The sequence below is a fragment of the Stylophora pistillata genome, chromosome 4, assembly GCF_964205215.1.
Source record: "Stylophora pistillata chromosome 4, jaStyPist1.2, whole genome shotgun sequence".
Lineage (NCBI taxonomy): Eukaryota > Metazoa > Cnidaria > Anthozoa > Scleractinia > Pocilloporidae > Stylophora > Stylophora pistillata.
The window spans coordinates 37,129,773-37,148,451 of NC_142522.1; the positions used below are offsets into that span (position 1 = coordinate 37,129,773).

At 38.1% G+C, this 18,679-nt stretch overlaps 2 protein-coding genes across 2 annotated transcripts in view; both read left to right on the forward strand.

Moving 5' to 3' along the window:
• The first annotated feature begins 1,018 nt into the window (after positions 1-1,018).
• The window catches only part of LOC111328805 (uncharacterized protein KIAA0825), a 22,854-nt gene continuing 5,193 nt past the window's right edge, over positions 1,019-18,679 (forward strand). The window contains exons 1-20 of the mRNA XM_022933319.2: positions 1,019-1,173; positions 1,622-1,805; positions 2,684-3,542; positions 7,034-7,177; positions 8,205-8,417; positions 8,773-8,819; positions 8,917-9,060; positions 9,850-9,968; positions 10,161-10,311; positions 10,936-11,126; positions 12,036-12,180; positions 12,828-12,961; positions 13,584-13,674; positions 14,636-14,687; positions 15,163-15,373; positions 16,215-16,278; positions 16,552-16,604; positions 17,135-17,268; positions 17,657-17,764; positions 18,252-18,304. Of these exons, the coding sequence (XP_022789054.2) occupies positions 1,019-1,173; positions 1,622-1,805; positions 2,684-3,542; positions 7,034-7,177; positions 8,205-8,417; positions 8,773-8,819; positions 8,917-9,060; positions 9,850-9,968; positions 10,161-10,311; positions 10,936-11,126; positions 12,036-12,180; positions 12,828-12,961; positions 13,584-13,674; positions 14,636-14,687; positions 15,163-15,373; positions 16,215-16,278; positions 16,552-16,604; positions 17,135-17,268; positions 17,657-17,764; positions 18,252-18,304 (3,252 nt within the window). The remainder of the gene's footprint in view (positions 1,174-1,621; positions 1,806-2,683; positions 3,543-7,033; positions 7,178-8,204; positions 8,418-8,772; positions 8,820-8,916; positions 9,061-9,849; positions 9,969-10,160; positions 10,312-10,935; positions 11,127-12,035; positions 12,181-12,827; positions 12,962-13,583; positions 13,675-14,635; positions 14,688-15,162; positions 15,374-16,214; positions 16,279-16,551; positions 16,605-17,134; positions 17,269-17,656; positions 17,765-18,251; positions 18,305-18,679) is intronic.
• On the forward strand, positions 4,293-6,911 carry LOC148733566 (uncharacterized). Its single transcript, XM_088758244.1, has one exon. It carries the CDS (start codon positions 4,572-4,574, stop codon positions 5,703-5,705), a length of 1,134 nt encoding a protein of 377 aa, XP_088614370.1. The 5' UTR covers positions 4,293-4,571; the 3' UTR covers positions 5,706-6,911.

Sequence of the window (18,679 nt, forward strand, 5' to 3'; positions counted from 1 at the left end):
TGCTTGACTGGTTATCAATTAGTGGATTATTAGTTGATCCAATTCCAAAGTCTTAGAACTAACATCATAAGAATCGTATGACCGACAGTAAGGAGAATTACTAATGAGATCTTGAGAAAGGGTTTAAGTGTCTAATCTGTAAAAGCTACCTGTAATAAATACACGACTTCTGATGAAAATAAATTATTTCTATAGAACAAAGAATGTTCAAAACAACTTTTGTTCTTCTGCACAGCACTCACCTGATTACGATGACTGGTATGTGCAATTCCGTCTGGCGACATTCTTGTGACAAAGCTGGCGCTACACCAGCAGCTCAATCTGTTATTTTGAAAGTCTAGCAGCAGTTCAATCAATTGTTCTTGAAGTCTAGGTAATTATTGAACGTACAGTCAACCTTGAATGATCCATTCAGATTTATCAAGTGATAAAAAACAATGTTAGTCTACCTTTACTAAGCAGTTAATTATCCTCAGTCACTTCAAGTCACTAGGACTTCAATATAAGAATGAGTAAGTTCGTATAAGCTATGTTAAACGATTAACTAGGTGAAGGGATTAAGGAACTTCTCTCCCCCTTTCACACGACCTCGTCCGTCCCTCAGGCCTGAGCTTATGAAATACCCTTTTAATTTGCTTAATTCGTTAATTTAATAACGGTAGAAGGAATCATACCGAAAGGAATCAAAGATCGCGCACAATGAAAATCTCGTGAGGCCTGTCTACATTTCATTGAGGAAGACTATTTCCCGCGTTTTTTTGTCATGTGTTTATTTACCGCGAGATACTCGGTCCTACGAAGTTAAATATGGTAATGATAGCCTTATATGGTAATTTCTACCAAGACCATCTGCGCCTCACGAAAAGAATACAAATACAAATATACTGAAGTCATGTAAGCTTACAGTGTTTCATCTCAGCTGGGATTTGGATAAAAAGGATACGCTTGTAGTCGTTTAGTCATACGGGATCTTATCTGTGACTTTTGGGCCAAGTTTCGGTATTCGTGATCGTTCAAGATGCCGAAAAGAGAGTCAAAGGCGAAGGTAAAGAAACATGAAGTCGGAGAGCTTTCGCTGTTGGTCAATGGTATGAGCTTTTCATCTCTGGATGTCGGATCCATCAGGGATGCAATTCAGAAACTTGACGCCCGATTAGAAGAAAATACAACAAGGTAAGATTTCGAGAGGATTGATTCCTCGGTAGGCGGTTTTCACGCAGTGCAGATGTGTTCCCTTATCGTATTCTTGATTATATATGCTTGAAATCAGATTAAACAAATTTATTTGTATTATCCGTCGACTTGCTTGTTGTCAAAACTTTAGTCGTTCCAATGACTCACAATGAAAACATCTAGGAAATAGTCATAGAGGAAAAAGCTACTGTCTGGCTTCATAGGCATTTTTCCCGAAAGCCACGCTCTTTAGCTTCTCAAAGAAATATGGTACCTGAAGAACGTAGAACAGATCGAATGAAATAATTTAAGCCATTGAAATTTAGCTGGAGAATTCTCAGATCCCTATTACTTGATGAACCCCTTTAATGTGCACCTTTGTGTCCAGATCTAGTGTATTGTTCATGAGAATTGAGAATGAAGAAAGAAGTTCTCCTTCTTTTGACAGCTTGCAAGAAAGCTGGGGCCAGTTTGTGGATGTCTGCAACACTATTGCAAAGGAAAAAACTCGGAATCCACTTGCATGGTTGAGTTCCAAAGACGCTGTGGATCTTTTAGCATCTTCCAATGTTATACAGACCAGTTCTTGTCCCTATGAACCCATAGCACTCAACTGTTTCTTGAACAACGTGGTGAGTTTTAAGAGGTGGTGTTTCATTATGCAAATGCACAGTTCTTCCTTTATTCTGTTTGGTCAATTATTGAGATGTGAATGAAAAAAAATGCTCAATGATTTTAATCATCTTTTTTTCTCTGTTCTCGTTAATGAACAGTCAGCTTAATATATTGCCGGTTTTCACTGTCACGCTGTCATCAAAGCCATTGAACTAATAAAGTCAAGAATTAAAGAGATAAAGAAGATGAATATTCAAATAGTCTTACAAAGGTTCAGGTCTGTGCGATGTTTCTTGTGGGAGATATTAAAAAAAAAAATGTTTCACTCAAATTTTTGTATAGAGAGGCCATGTTTGTGTCTCTCTGAGGGGTACAAATATAGCAGCCTGAGGCTGAAAAAAAAAACATATGTCATCAAGTTTTGCTATAGAAAGCCTGTAGTCATCTTCTGAGGGCTCATAAACTTCCACATTGCATATGAGTACTTATTCTCATACAAGGACTGTTCAGAGTGCAAAATCTCAGCAGATAAGTCACTTTTTTAACCTATGTGACAGCATTCTTGGCAGCCATTTCAATATTGTGTCACAGGAAAGACAAAAAATCCTATCGAACTGAAAGTTTGTTTAAAGATAAGTCTTTAGCTGTTATAATAACTTACTAAAATCTCAAATGGATTGGTAATTCCTTACCTTTTAATTTTGATGAAATCATTTGAAAACCAAGAATACAATTCAAATCTCTCTTCAGCTGACAACATTTAGTCAGACTGCTTTCAATTCTGCCTGGTTATGTTAACTATTTTGGTTATGTTGAATATATATATACACACACACACACACATGTACCCTTACCTTTGTTGTGATGATCTTATCTTTACCTTTTGTTTATGTAGATTCAAGCCTTGGAGAGAAATCCAGGCAAAGAAGAGTCCATATTTGAAGATCTAGTCCAGTTTGCCTCCCAACAAGGCATTTTAATGCCATTTGGTGCGCCAGACAAGAATGGAGATGGTGCAGAAACATCTGAGATGCCTCTGAACACTATTGTCATAGAAGATGAACAAGCCACTGATGTGTTGTGGGAAGCTATAAGAAGAAAAATTTGCAAAGGAATGTGGACACTTTTAGCAAATCTTCCCCTCTCAAACCAGCACAATGAACCAAACTGTAATCAGCAAACTAGAATTAAACTTTTAGCTGACTTGTGTTTTCTATACCCAGCTGAGGACATCTGGAAAGGATATAAGAATTATAGGAGAAAGCTGTTGGATCAATACATCACAAGTGAAGCCCTTTTAGAGGGAGTAGAAACAGACTTCAAAATGTCATCTGAGACACCCAGTGATGTAAGGATGTTTGTCAAGTTATGTAAAGCTGCTGAAATAATGATTTATGAGGATGTAATGATCTTGCAAGAAGGAATTTTCTCCACAACAGCACCCAGTTTTGAGTTTATACATGAGGCATATTTATTGAGAATAACTCAAGAATTGCATTCTGTGTGTCAAGCAGTGGACAATAAGGAAAAGGGAGAGCAAGGAATTTTAAACGAACCAGGACAAGCATCCAGTCACAGAAGAGGTTCAAATGTCTCATGTGGAGGAAGGAGGGGCTCTAGTTTATCACCTGTGAAAAAGATTGATTCTAGAGATATTCTTTTAGCCCATAAACATTGTTTCATGGCAGTAATTCATTTGGAAGGACTTGTCAATACAGTAACAAGCCAAAAAACAGATGGAGAAGGAGGAGCAGGTAAGCAGTTCTATTATTTTGGTACTCAAAGTATCTTGGGCAAGTGAGTAAAAATCATGCCAAACCGTGTATTGACTTGTTGGATTAAATGTTCTGAATATAACTACTTGAATCTGATTGCCCTAAATTGTTTTTGCTCATTAAAATGGAATCTCTAAATCGTTTAATATCCAGTGGATATTTGACTTTGATATTAAAAACTGGATTATTGGATTATGCAATTCAAGAGTTTTCACTGGCTAATAGCCATCTGGGTTAAAAACTATTATACTAAGTGTGTGCATGAAGACAAGTTAAAACTGAAAGTGTTTTTGTACATTGTAACATTCCACTTCTCCTTAAAATAAAGTTGGGAGGATTTACAGTGCAGTTTTTAATGAGTAGTTTTTAGATAAGCTTTTCAAGATAAAAATTAGTGATAATAATTTTGAATGACATTTCGACCTCGCTGAGGTCATTTTCAAGCTGATGAAAAGGAAAATTTTTACATGTGTACTAAATTCAAGATGTGGGAATGATAAAGGCGATAAAATATGGAAATATGTAAATGCTAGGCGTAAAATAGAAGTGATAAAATTGCAAAGGAGACAATACGAATAAATTAATATGAGAGTTGACGAAAGTAAATTATTATAAGAAAAGCTTTGTGCGGATTGAGTCTGACTGTGTGTTCAAGCTTGGCTTAATTTCTTCTATAAAAAGCATCTCGTAAATTAGGCAGTCCAGTTTACTTTTGCATTTCTTCAGGATTTTGAAACTGTGATGCAGTTGTAAAGAGATGCACTTGCAAAGAGATGCACTTGCAAAGAGATCCAAGTAGCGTTTGAAAAGGCTTTCTGGAAATTAGAACTGAAGTTGAGCAAAGTCAACAAAGAACTAGCAGCTGCTTCGTTAAGGTCTATTGCTTTGAACTACACCGAATGTAAGATCCCTACACCACCAAGATCAATACTAAGAGCAATTGGCCAGTTGAAGAAGTGAACTGACATTGTTATCACGAAGCCCGATAAAGGATGAGGAGTGGTCGTAATGGACAAATCTGATTATGTGCGTCTCCTCAAGGAATCATCAATCAATGATGACAGCAAGTTTAGACCTCTAAGTACCAAAAGACCAAAAATGAGGGGGCGACCACCAAAGCACTATCATCCGTTATTACAGAAAGAAAAAGAATTAGCCACCGCCGTACAAAGAATATTACCCAAAGAAATCGCCCAACAAGTCATTCAAAAAGGTTCAAGGCTTGCTCACCTATATGGCTTACCAAAAACCCATAAGCGCCGGTTAGCAATGCGCCCCTTCTTATTGGCAACAGGGACATATAATTTCAAGTTAGCAAAGTGGCTGGATGAAAAACTCAAACCACTATCAACCAACAGTCACGCAATCAGTGAAATTTTTGAGTTTGTGGATGTTCTCCATGATATGGAAGTAGATGATCGTTGTGTCCTTGTTTCATACAATGTAACTTCCCTCTTTACCAACGTTCCTGTCGGCGAAACAATAGCTATCCTTGCTGAAAAAGGGTTTCAGGACGACTGGTTCAATAAAGAACATAATCTCAGCATCACAAAAGAAGAGCTGGTAGAGCTGTTGAATATTGCCACAAAGCACCAGTTATTCCAGTTCAAGGGCAAACTGTACGAACAAATTGATGGCGTTGCCGTGGGATCGCCACTTGGGCCCCTTATGGCCAATGCATTCATGTGCAGTATTGAAGATCGACTCGAGGAACAAGGCAAAATGCCTGAATTCTACAAATGGTACGTAGATGACACACTAAGCATAATGGCAGACACCGAAACAGCTGAAAAGTTCCTAGCCACACTGAACGAAAGTCATCCTTTGGTCAGTTTCACCATGAAACTGGCCGTGAATGGCAAATTGTCTTTTCTGGGAACTGAAATCATGCAACGAAGTTGCCGTCTGGAAACGAAGGTGAACAAGAAGCCATCTGATACTGGTCTGTTATTGCATTATCAGAGTTATGTCAACGTAAGATATAAACAATTATTACTTAAAACAATGCTAAATCGTGCCTTTAAGTTGTCATCTAACTGGCAATTTTTTCACCAAGAGTGCAAACGTCTCACCGAAACCTTCTCCTTACTCAAGTACCCAACTCAACTACTGCATTTGACCATTAATGATTTCATCATGTAAAAAGTGTCTGGGGATCCAGGGATCAATCAAACGTCTGACGAGAAAAAAACACCCGTGCGAATTATACTTCCTTTTAAGGACCAAACGTCAGCAAATTCCGTACGAAGGCAACTTGGCGACCTAAGCCGAAAAATTGGAACTGACATTTCTTCTGTGTACACTAACAGAAAGATCGGATATGAGTTAAAACCAACTGAAAAGAAGCCCAACATCATCAATCAGCAGCGCATTGTGTATTATTTTAAGTGTGGTCTGTGAAATTAAGCCAAGCTTGAACAAACTGTCAGACTCAATCTGCGCAAAGCTATTTTTATAATAATTTACTTTCGTCAACTCTCATATTAATCTATTCGTGTTGTCTCCTTTGCAATTTTATCACTTCTATTTTACGCCTAGCGTTTACAGATTTCTATATTTTACCGCCTTTATCATTCCCACGTCTTGAATTTAGTACATATATGTAAAAATTTTCCTTTTCATCAGCTTGAAAATGACCTCAGCGAGGTCGAAACGTCATTCAAAATTATTATCACTAATTTTTATCTTGAATAGTTTTTAATGAAAGTATTATTCCACCAAAGCTTGTTGGATATATACAGGATATTACATGGCCGCGCAGGGATATGAATTTTATCTTTGAGTGTTGAAAGTATCTCTCACTCGATCGCTGCGCTGAATCGTGGGAGATACTTTCAGCACGAGAAGATAAAATTCGTATCCCCAAGCAGCCATGTAATGTTCTGTTTATTATATACTTAGATACTGATGAAATTTCCACATAAAAGACATTTTTTTTTATTCATTTTTGAAACAGCAATTGGGTAATTATGTTGGTAACCATGGCCACACCAATATCCTCACATGTGAAAGATAAAAATAGTATCTTCACTATGCGCGGTGAAGATATGATTTTTTAGTAAAAGGAGGAATCCTGGTATTTCATCAGTATCTATATAATAAAAGGTGATAATGGCTATCAAGGCCCATCTATCTTCTCATACTCAATGCTAGCTTGTGGAATAAGTTTTAAGTACACATGTACATGAAGATGACTTTTCAAAATGTAAGAGAAAAGCCATGTTCCCTTTATCTTCAAGCTGCACTGTATTTGTATTTGTGTATTTATACTACAAATAAGTTTTCTTTGGCTAGAAAGTAATTAATGATTAAAGAATTTTAACAAATTCATTAAAAAAACAGCCTACAGACAGATCTCCTTTTTAAAGAGAAAGATTCAGTGTGCACACTACTTGTATTGAGTTGTCTCCCTGTCTAAAAAAAAAAACTTTTTTTACACTAACTGAAATGTTGTAATTTTGGCCATCTAGGAATTGGTGGGGCTAGTCTGCAGAATGCTGCAAGGTCACCCTCTAGTCCAGTTCTAAGCCACAGGAATCCCAGTCGACAGAGTTCTAAAAAGAACTCTGATATGCCATTATATGTAGCAGAGGGAAACTTGCCTTTACCATTTGGTAAGTGCTGGATTGAGAAGGCATTGTTCAACTTCTAAATACTTTGATTATTATTTGCTCTTAGGCAAGACACTTTAAGAGTACTCCCTTCTACAGTGCCTCTATCAACTTGGGTGTCATTGTAATTTAGCATTGCAGACATCATTGAACTTAACAAGAGAATTTTAAAGTAACTGTTATGTGTAGAAGAATTACCGATCAGTTCTGGAGAGCTGGAGGAGTATGTGATGACTTGATGAGTAGGTGCTAGTACAAGTATCTATTGACCAGTTTATAATTCTGTACTCCTACTCACATCATGCCATAGAAAACAAGATAAACGCTACACCTTAGTTGCCTGCAGGTAAACTAAGTGTAGTTAGAAGCGGAAGTCTGTGCACTTGGAATTCTTTTTCAAGAAACACCAGTTCCCTCTTCTTCTGAATTCATTTTTCTCACCAAAACCTCAGTTATCTCCTCGTTATCCACCATTCCATTGCTTTCACTCAGACCAATACATGTAAGTGGAAGGTAGCCTTCACAAAAAAATGTCTTTTAGAACAGACTTCCATTCAAGAGATTATCTAAAACCTGTGCAAGTAACTGTTACTGTAACAGAAATGACATGCCACAAGGCCTAAACAAAGAGCCTTCTTCTCTCTCTTTTTCATCTCTTGCCTGTATCCTTGTGAAAATCTGAATATAAATTTCTCATTTGATTGAATTGGTATTGGTGCTCAGTAAGTGATGACATTCATTACCAATATAATTTGGATATATCAACAAAGTTGAAATGGTAAATTGGCCACCGTAACGATTACAAAAGCTGACGTTTCGAGCGTTAGCCCTTTGTCGGAGCAACAAAGGGCTAACGACGAAGGGCTTGCGCTCGAAACGTCAGCTTTTGTAATCATTACAGTGGCCAATTTACCATTTCAACTTTGTTGATATATCCAAATTATTTCGTTACTCCCACCGACGCAGCCCCAAACAGTTTCTTTCGAAACTATCAGCCTTTATTCATTACCAATAATTATTTTGTATTCAGGCTCTGGCAGTAGCAGACTTGACTCTCCCCTCAGTAGCGTGTCAACTTCAAACCCAGACTCTCAGTGGCCATGGAGAGAGGAATTCAAGAGTCACTTATCTAAGATATCAGTGGCTTTGAGTGAGAGCATCAAACGCACTGGTGAAAAGGCTCTGGAGGAAGGCATGCAGAGGTACAAATCTACTAAAAGAATTCCTACAGTCAGGCTTAAAGGTTAGAAAATAATTATTGTGACACTCATGACATTGCCTATTCAGTAATTACTATTTTATTTTTTACAGTGCTTATTGTACAAGTCAGGTAGAATATATTGTTAAATAATGCAGCAACACTGCATGGAGTTACATGTTAGTGGCATGCAGGTATTTGGGGCAAAGATATACATTGAGTGCAACTGAGTGCCAACCTTCTTTTTTCCCACTTTCTTTTGCTTTTTTATTAATTTTGCTTTTAACTTGTTAACTTCAGTCAACAGTATTTGACGCAAAGGTGGTAGTTTCTTGTACTCAGATTCTTTGTCTGGTAACACAACTGAAGTGTATGTTTTTTGTTTGTTTCTGTTAATCAGATGATATCATTGGTGGTAAAAAGGACTATCCTAGGAGAATTGCCAAGGTGTGTTGATTTTTCAAAGTGAATTATGACGGTAAAATATGATTTATTGTTAATCAATAAAAAGTCAATTTTGTGTCATTGTTTGATGAAAATTTAGTGTTGTGCAGCCATTATGGAAGAAGCTGATGAGGTTCTGCCATTAGCCAGTAGTCAAGGAGGGAAACTTTTCCATGTTGTCAGATCATCTTTTGTGGATTCTTTTGAAGCTTGTCTGAAGACTTACCATGCAAGACTAACACAGGTATGAAGCTGTCAAAACTAATGACCACACAGGTGTTTCCAGTTTTGACTTTTCATCACCTGGAGCACCTTGAAGTTAGTTTATCTTTATTTTATTTTAAACCTTTAACTTCCTGGGTCTGAAGTTAAATTTACTCAAGTGATCTGAATACATTTCTTCCTTGAGTGGTCGATAATTTGGCTTTATAAGCAGTGTACATCCAAACAGTATCATTTAGTTGGTGAAGTTCTTTATTCACATTACCTTTCCCTTTTCTCACGCATAATGAGATTGTTTTGAGAATTGATGTCAGTACCCTTCTTAGTCTTAGAAGGAGATTTTGTAATTAACTCTTCATTAAATGAATTCCACAAACTTGGATTGCATTATTGTGACCAATGGGAAAGCATGTAACACTGTTCCATGCAAATATGTATTAGGCAAGATAGTATTTTTTTTCCTCGAGTATAATTACTGCAAGTAAATTAAAAAGTGCGCCCATTGTGAGGAAAGACTGAATCCATGAGAAGAAATGCTCAGCTTGTGTCAAAGCAGATGAGATGGTGATTAACTTTTAAACAATGCTGCAGGGGTTTCATGAACGTTTTCAGCAGGAGGGTAACTGGCTTTCATAGGCGGGCAAAACCTTTTTGAACTGAACTTCGAAACTTTCTCCAGATTGTCAAACCAGGTGGGCAAAACCGTCCTCGCGACCGGTCAATTTGCCCGCTGCCCGGCCCTTAATGAAACCCCTGATGCTGTTTCTTTTGCTCAGTGATTTTAATTTTGTAGCGCTGTTTTTGTTTTCAGCTTCTGTCTGACTTTCCCAAAGTGTGTGATGTGGAGTGCTTGTACATTGTTCTTAGTAGTGCTGTTTTCATCAGGAATCATCTGCTTCACTATGATGATGTCTTAGGCTCTGAACCAAGGTACAAGGAGTTGTTGAATAAATTTTATGTATTAGTAAAAAAATAGAATGTAGAACAATCTTTACATTTGTTGTAGTGTTGTGATGCAGTTACTTATGACTGAACTAGTACACTTGAATGGTTGAATGATGCCATTATCGGCTCAATTGACAAAAAACTTATTGGTCTGTAATTTATCTCATTGACATTTAGACGCCCTTTTCCTGTGTTACATCGACAATTCAGTGATCTTGTGGATAGTGTTAGTGATCAGATCATCAGTTACCATGACAATGTGATTTCTACTGTCATTCTACAAGATGCTCGCAGTAATAACTGGTCTGATGCTAGACCTTTTTTTGAGGTGATTATGATAATTATTCCTTTTATCACGGTCACTATTGTGGTGTGTTTTATTAATACTGCTTGCTTTTCAGACACTGATTTGAAATTAGCAGTGTTTTCCCCTTTCCAGGCAAAAGTGCACATGTAATTTGATTCATATTTTAGTGGTGTTAATCGAACGTGGTTGAAAACGTTTTGGCCAGTGATTTCTTTGTGGGACTATGGATCAAAAAGTACAGGCTTGAGCCCTCAGGCCAGGGTAACTTTGTGGTGTTCAGGGGAAAAATTCTTAATTTTCTGAGGGCTTTCCTCCATCCAGGAAACTGTCTGAAAAAACACGTCAAAATGGTGGGTTAGTGTGGGTTAGGTAGCCTTGAATGAAGTGGCATCCCATCCATGGGGGAGTTAGTTATACTTGTGGTCACCTGGTGCTGTGGTAACCGTGATAAGGTCTTACTAGTGGTGTGACCCACATGGCCTAAGTGAAATATATAAGAAAGGAACTAAATGTAGCAATGAGCTAATAGGGTGCTGATAAGATCTCTGACGAAGTTTCATTCCTTCAGAATGGCATTCCAAGAAGCTAGAACAGTGTTGTAATTATCACTTTGTCACTAATACTGCTGTATGAATTGCTCTGCAGGATCAAAGGTGTTCCTTTCCTGTTCAGATGTGGAACTTCCATCTACAAGGGTTGCAGGATGACCTTTGGAATTACTGCCCTCCTGAAAAAGCTCAGCAAATGTTTACCTCTATTCTTCATAGTTCTTTAGTTACCTTGGTTACAAGATACAGCCGTGTTTGTCCTACACACAGACGTGTGAAACAGCTCAGGTACATGACTAGATTTAAGCAGTCAAGAATAATTTTAAAAAATTGACTTTGGTGACCAAACACAAACTGTGTTTGTCCTACAAACAAATGTGTGAAACAATTCAGGTACTCATAGAAACACAAGCAGAATAATTTTGAAAACAACATTGATTTATGATAATTAACTTTTCAAAAGTCACATAGAGGATTCCCACTAATCCCTATTGTGTTCATACATACATACATACCTACCTACTTACCTACCTACCTACATACCTACCTACCTACCTACCTACCTACATACATACATACATACAAACAAACAAACAAACAAACAAACATACATACATACATACGTATGATGCACGATCCTCGCAGTAGAGAGCGCTATTTATGCAGTAGCGAAAATCAGACCTGAAAATAATCAGGCCTGTACGGGATTCGAACCACTGACCTCTGCGATACTAGTGCAGCGCTCTACCAATTGAGCTAAAATTTGATTCAAACCAGCGACTGTTTTGTAGTTTTTACACTGCAGACAGGTGTAGAAGTTTTTTTTTTTTAATTTAAATAAGCATCTAGAAAGAATACCATAATTTTGGTTTAAACCAGCGACCGTTTTGTAGTTTTTACACTGCAGACAGGTGTAGAAGTTTTTTTTTTTATTTAAATAAGCATCTAGAAAGAATACCATAACATTATTTGAAACTCTTTTTTGTATGTACGTACGTTTTCTTTGATTATTGTTGTATTGTTTTTGTTTATGATCATGATAATTTTTTGGAAAAGGGATTTTAAATTTTGTACCGGATACATGTGCTTGCTATCGCAAGTTCTTGGCTTGATTTGCTTTTACCAACCTTGGTGGTTATTACTCTTGCTATGTCATAAATGAATAAATACTAACGATATTTTACACATTTGTTTCAGATCAGACATCACCGCCCTGTTATTGTCCACATTGTCTTTTTTGTGGTCGTGTTGCAAGTCAGTTCCAAGTTTATTAGATCCTCAGTGTACTGTGGCTCCATTTCCAACGATTCACAGCCTTTGCTCGTGTCTGTTAGCTACACTGGTAAGATCAGAACTTTTGTATTTAATTTTTAGCTTCATCATTACTAATTTACGTTTCAAACTAATGTTAATTACCAGACTTACTTCAAAATGATTTGTCCTGTGTTCATAGCCTTTGCTCAAGTCTATGTCTGACCATGCTGATAAGATCAGCACTCTATATTGACTTTTTATTACTCAACTCACGTTTCAAACGATTAAAAATTACTTCAAAGTACAGTGTCCTGGGTTCGATTCCTCATAGAATCGATCCCAGGCCACAACGGCAGGACTGGGGCACACCAAGTTCCATCCCAGCTTCTGATCTCGATATCCTCGTCATAAGAATTCTCGCTCACGCTCTCCGTTTTGGTATACATGAGGTCAGTAGAGTTGATTTAGTTAGGAAAGCCCACAAATTTCTTCGTTAACTGGTTTTGTTAATAGTTCTGACTATGCACATCGTTTGATTCCAATTGCGTTTTTTGAACCAGTTGACGAAAGGAAACATGCTATTAATTTCCTTAGTCGAAAAAGTGTGATCACCCAACAAAATATTTTGCTCGTTCAAGAAACAGCACCACTGTTTTTCACTGTTTTTCCTGTCTGTCGGTTTTCACAGCCAGTTATTGCTACAACTAACTATGGTGTTGGTTTGTGTTAATAAAGGCTGTTGTCGGTTCTCCTCTGGACTCCCTTTGTTCTTATGTCATGCAAAGATCAGGATCCAAAGAGACTGCAGACTCCAAGACAGCTTGGTTGTCATGGATATTTCCTGAAGTTTTCAAAAGTCACGAGGGAAGGTGAGAAATGGTTCCAACTTCCTAGTGGCCCATCCAGCCAGCTTTTCCTGGTTTCTTAACATGAAGCTACTAGGAATATTACAACTCCCCCCCTATATGAGATACCAGCCTTTCTCTTTTGCCCACCCTTCCCCTCCCCTTGCTTTTGACCATCGTTCACCCCCCCCCCCTCCTTGGTATAAATTTGCTTCTCTCCCCAGCCTTCCAATGCCGTTAAAATCAAAGATGGAAGCTATAATTTTTGCCGAGTAAAGTACTGAACACTTTCTGGTAAAAAAATTTGGCCTTCTCTCCAGGCTACATTCCATGTTAACCGTCAAACGCTGAAGGTGCAGGAGACGGGGCCAGGGGTTTCTTCATCTGTGCCAACAAGAAAATTGAATCATTGCTCTTTGGTGCTAAAGGGAAATGGGTTACTATCAGTTTGCTTAAAGAATACTTTTTAAAGCAACTGTCCGGTTGTCTCTTGTTGACTTTGCCAGAACTTACGTTGATTGTGGAATTGCAGTAGCGTCAGGAGTTCCGGGTCAGCTGAAATGTGACACGTCTGCGATGAAGAACAAAAATATAAAGAACTTAATAATGTATTGATTCAATGAGTTTTCTTTACTTTTGTTTCTAGTTTGGCAGCCTTAACAGACAGACAAGCAACATTTGTGCTTTTTAAACTCATTGTCAATCAACCAGCTCCTCAGTGGCCGCTAATCATACGAGTAAGTTTTAATCATTGGATACTATAATTTAAGGCTGATAGTTTCGAAAGAAACTGTTTGGGGCTGCGTCGGTGGGGGTAACGAAATAATTTGGATATATCAACAAAGTTGAAATGGTAAATTGGCCACTGTAACGATTACAAAAGCTGACGTTTCGAGCGTTAGCCCTTCTTCGTTAGCCCTCCATCGTTAGCCCTTCGTCGTTAGCCCTTCGCTCCGACGAAGGGCTAACGCTCGAAACGTCTGCTTTTGTAATCGTTACGGTGGCCAAGATACTATAATTAGTTTATTATAACGTCACGTTTTCAATACACGTAAGTGCAACCGAATAGCCCATTTCCGAATTGCCTTTAGCCTCTTTTTCAAAGCGACTTCTGGTGCTCATCCTTTCGTATGGTAATAAGTTTTCATTCACACGCAAATTAAACTCATTTTCATACGTATGGTTGAGCACCAGGCCTCGTTTTGAAAAAGAGACCAAACGTAATTCGGAAATGGCCTATTGCTTATAGGAAGGAAGCAACGGAAGCATGTTATCTAGTTCTGTTAACCACTCCCAAGAGATGGGGTCTGTTGTATTCTTAGGCAAGACACTTGGCTCTCAAAGTGCCACTCTCTCCGGCATATCGTCAGCAGGGAAGCCTGATGAAATACCGGTGGGGGGGAGGAGGGGGGAGGAGGTATCCAGCGATAAATTGGCTTCCCAGAAGGAAGATTTGCGATAGCCATGCGGGCTTGTCAGTGGAGTCTCATGTACGGACTTGACCTTACTTCTCTCACCATTAACTTCGATCTCCGCTTTTGTAAAAAGTGGGTGCTGGGTTTATCAATTTATGCCTTTTGGCGATTCTCTGCTTCTCTGAAATTCTTCTATATTTTTAGTTCAATATATTGATTTACATAAATAGAGGATTCGTGAAGAGTACACTTTAAAATTGTTGCTCCATTTCTAAATTCCTAGGCACTTCTCAGTAGGAATGCGAGACTGCCTGTCACAGTTGTGAAGTTTGGAGGTAAACCATAACAATTCTCCATAAATAGTGCATTTGTCAACACAGGTCATACATTCAAAGACGATCTTTCGCCTTCAAATGTAGGTGAAAAGCCTTCAATTTTGATCTCTAGTTAGAGCGGAAAGCTCGTTGAAAATATTCGGAGCAAGGACGAGAAACAATTACACTCGACTCACATGTCACATCAACTAGGGCCCGTTTTTCTTGCAAGTCCACCCGGTAACTTTAAGGACCCGAGACAGTTCATTCTTTTTCTTGTTATGATATCTAAACTGCTTGAATTTCCAAATTGTCAAGGTCTCAACCTTGAACGAAACATGAAAAACAAAAATCAGTTAATTACCTGTGCCTCGAGAATCGAACCTAGGCCACAACGGTAGAAGACGAGCGCTATCACAACTGCGCTAGCGCCATCATAGCTGCCCTGTTATCAGTTAGTGTTGCTCGATGCTGATCAGTGCTTACTCTTTTCCAGACCTTTGTGATCTTAGAACTCCAGTGAACGGTTCACATTCTGGACTTGACCAGGCCGCGGGATCAAACTGGTTTGACGAGGAGTCGACGTCATCGGTTCAGAGTGCAAACAAGTTTAAAGAGGGCGTGGTGTGCTCATTGTATCACATTCTTTTCCAGTGTTCAAATGAATCACCAGGACTAGTCAACTATCTCATGGAAATTGTTAGTAGGTATGGATTTCATTGAAAGAGGTTCTCTTTTTTAGTTTTAGTTTTGTCATACCTAAAAAAAACTGTCCGATAAATGAAAGCGAAATTCCGATCAAGTTATTGCACACGCTGTAGAACGAAATAACAGATGATCAAAAAGAACATTTTTTCGTAAAATGTTTGTCTCAAAATGCTATCAGGTCCGTAGTCAGTGAGAGGCGAACCGAGGCACTCACCTAGGTTAAAATTTCCTGTTTTTTTTCTTTTTTCGCCTCGTTTGTATCTCAGGGAAAAGGAGGAATTTTGCCTCCATCACAATCCTATTAAAAAAAAGATAATTTATATATCCAATATTTGATTGACAGCGTAGTGTTGGATATTGTCAGAACCATATCTTTTAAAATAGAATCTCGGTTGGAAAATTTTTCTAGCTACGGGCCTGGCTATTCGCCCGCAAAGTACCTTCTCTTTTCTGTTGATGAAGGAAAAAATATACAGTAGTTAGATGAAGCATAAATTACTCGAGCTGGCGTTCCAAAGGTCTCTAGCTATTTTGTTTAAGTTTACGCTTAAATGATTGCTGAGAAAATACAGTGAGAAGTTGTTCATGTGACAATTTGGGTTAACTAGACTTAAGCAAACGTTTCGGATTTGGCCTTTAACATCGCTATCTTCCACTCTTGAAGGGACAAACCTGAAACATTTGAAAACCCTAGTATAAAACATGCTACTTTAACATTTCTCAAAAAGTTTCCTTTTAACAAGTACGTAAGTCCCACTTAAATATTTTGAGGGACAACACATTGATTGTACAGCTTAACTTCAGTCTTTTCATGCAACTTTTGACTATTTCTTTTTGAAGGGAGGCTAGCTGGAAGCTTTTTGATGATGGCTCTTCAGGATTAAAGATTTCAGATGCTACGAAGGTATAACTACTATGTAATAACATCCTTTGTATTTTGTTAATTTCACTCTCAGCAGATATCACGTTGTTGCGGTTGGGTTATTTTTTCCTTGTCGTACAACATGTAATGTACTTACGTCTTGTCAGTTAGTAGTTCACCCAACCGACTAATTATCATTATTGTGTTAGATGAAAAAATTCCTTGTCTTACGGTAACGAGTTTCTCAAATTTTCCAATACGCCGAAAGATTTTTTTTTTTACTTTACTGTTTTTTTTTATTTCTTACAAATATAGAGCCCTGTTTGGCTTGATTGTGTCTTTAAAACATTTGATCCATATATTGTCAGGTGAGCCTGTTTCTTAGCTGATGATGGTATTGATCGTTATAATTACTTTTAAACGGATCTAAGAGTTAGTTGAGAGTAATCAGGACTCATTCCTGTTTTTCTCTAATATTTTGAAACAGTTTTTGCATTAAGGCGATGTAGAGGCAAAGGAAAGGGTCACAGCGTTGTTTCATTTTTTCTCCCGTGATCATTTCATGAACTCGTTAACTTCCCAACAAACTCTCGTTTTGAGTGTTTTTACCTTGTAACTGGCCGAATTGGACAAATCTGAGGCTGTTAGCTCTCGCCCAAAAGTTATGCTAGGTTTTATTATCAGCCGGTTGCACGGAGACTGTTTTTTTATCTTTTTCCAATTCCCTTCCATATGCTCTTACATTCCCTTTAAGTAACTCTAACGCTGACAACTTATTTTTTGTTATTTTTTGTGAAGGAAAGTTTTGCGTTAGTGACAGTATCAGCAGTAATCGCATTCTCGGTGTTGAGCTTACTGGGCGAGAAGACTTTGATTAATGTTTGACTCCCTGTTACAGGTTTTTGTATCCATCACTGCATCTGTTGTGTGAGAAGGACAAGAAAGTGACAAAGTCGTACAACTTTACCTCAATGAGCGCGCTTCCGTGCGGTTGCCCGCGAAAGAAGTCCCCAAAGAACAGAGATACGAAAAGTAAGCTGTTTGACCCCAGTATATTTTCCCTTTTGACATAAATGCAAGCTTAAAACAGTTAAGTATCTTTGCCTTCTTTGCGTTACAAGAACAAGAAGTGGAGTTTTCCTTCGTGCGCATTTCCTCGGAGCGCATTTAAATGTGGTGACTTTGTTCCTGATGCGTAATGTTTGCTTTGGGTTAATTACCGCAGCTTGCACAATTGTAAAATGTATTTGTTACGTCAATTTTGTCTTATGGATTTTTGTCTGTATCATTTACAGTTTCAAATAAAGAAAATCCAAACTCATGCTTTGTTTTCTTACCAGCCCTCCTTTAGCTTGTGTTTGTTTATCTGTGATTGTTTATACTTGATTTCCATGATAAAAATAGGTGTTTCTCATTGTAGGTCAGACCGATGTTATGTACACTGCACTTCAGGATCTGTTAAATCAGCTGACAAAGCATTTCTGTGCTATCCCGAAGATTATGTGTCAGTTTTTGAACAGGCTGGAAGGTATTCGTTTTACTTCTACTGTAGTTATTTTAGACAAATGTTTGATAATGTCTCACATGCTCTGAAATCACTTTGTGGGACGTCGTGGCGTATTTTTTGGGCTAAAGTAGAGAGTTTGAAGGGTTAAAATTAATTTCAGCCCGCTTGCACGCTCGTGTAATTGTTCTGAATGATTTATTGTCATTGTTTCAGTTTTCATTTTCTGTCTCCTCCGGATTGATAATGATGATAAAGGAGTTGCCTTTCTTGGGCAGAAATATGTTGCGGGCCCTTCTCAGAGCCGGCTCAAAGTAGCCCTCGCTTAGCGGTTCGGGCTAAAATGACTTAGAGTCGAGCCAAAACATATTTATGCCCGCGAACTTAAATTATATTGTCTTATTATTCTAATACATTTTCAAGCTCTGTTACTCAACTATAGTTTTGTTAGGGTTCAATGTGAAGTGGTGAATAATTTCTGTGCTATTTGATAAGACTTTTTAATTTACAGAATTGGTACATCAGAAGTCGATTGATCTACCAAAGGAGACTGCCGGCATAACGGTAAAGGCAGTTCTAATGTTATATTGATAATCTGCTCAAGGATTCTTGCTGGTTAGCTTGTAAAAAAAATACTTAGAATGCAGTCAGCTTTTTAGTACTGTTTGCATTTGCAGGTGACCAGAAATGCGACTCGACAGATGGGTGGTTGGTCGTTCGTTGGGTCGGTTAGCTAGCCGGTCGGGCATCAGTTGAAATTCTTACCGATTTGTTTTACGACAAGTTATTGATATTTTATACCGAGTCAATGGTAATTAGTGAGTCCAATCTTGCAAGTCCTAGCCAGTATTCTGACGGTTGGTTGGTCGTTCGGTGGGTTAGTCGGCTGGTCGGGCATCCGATAAAATCCTCACTGATTTGTTTTCCGACAAGTTATCG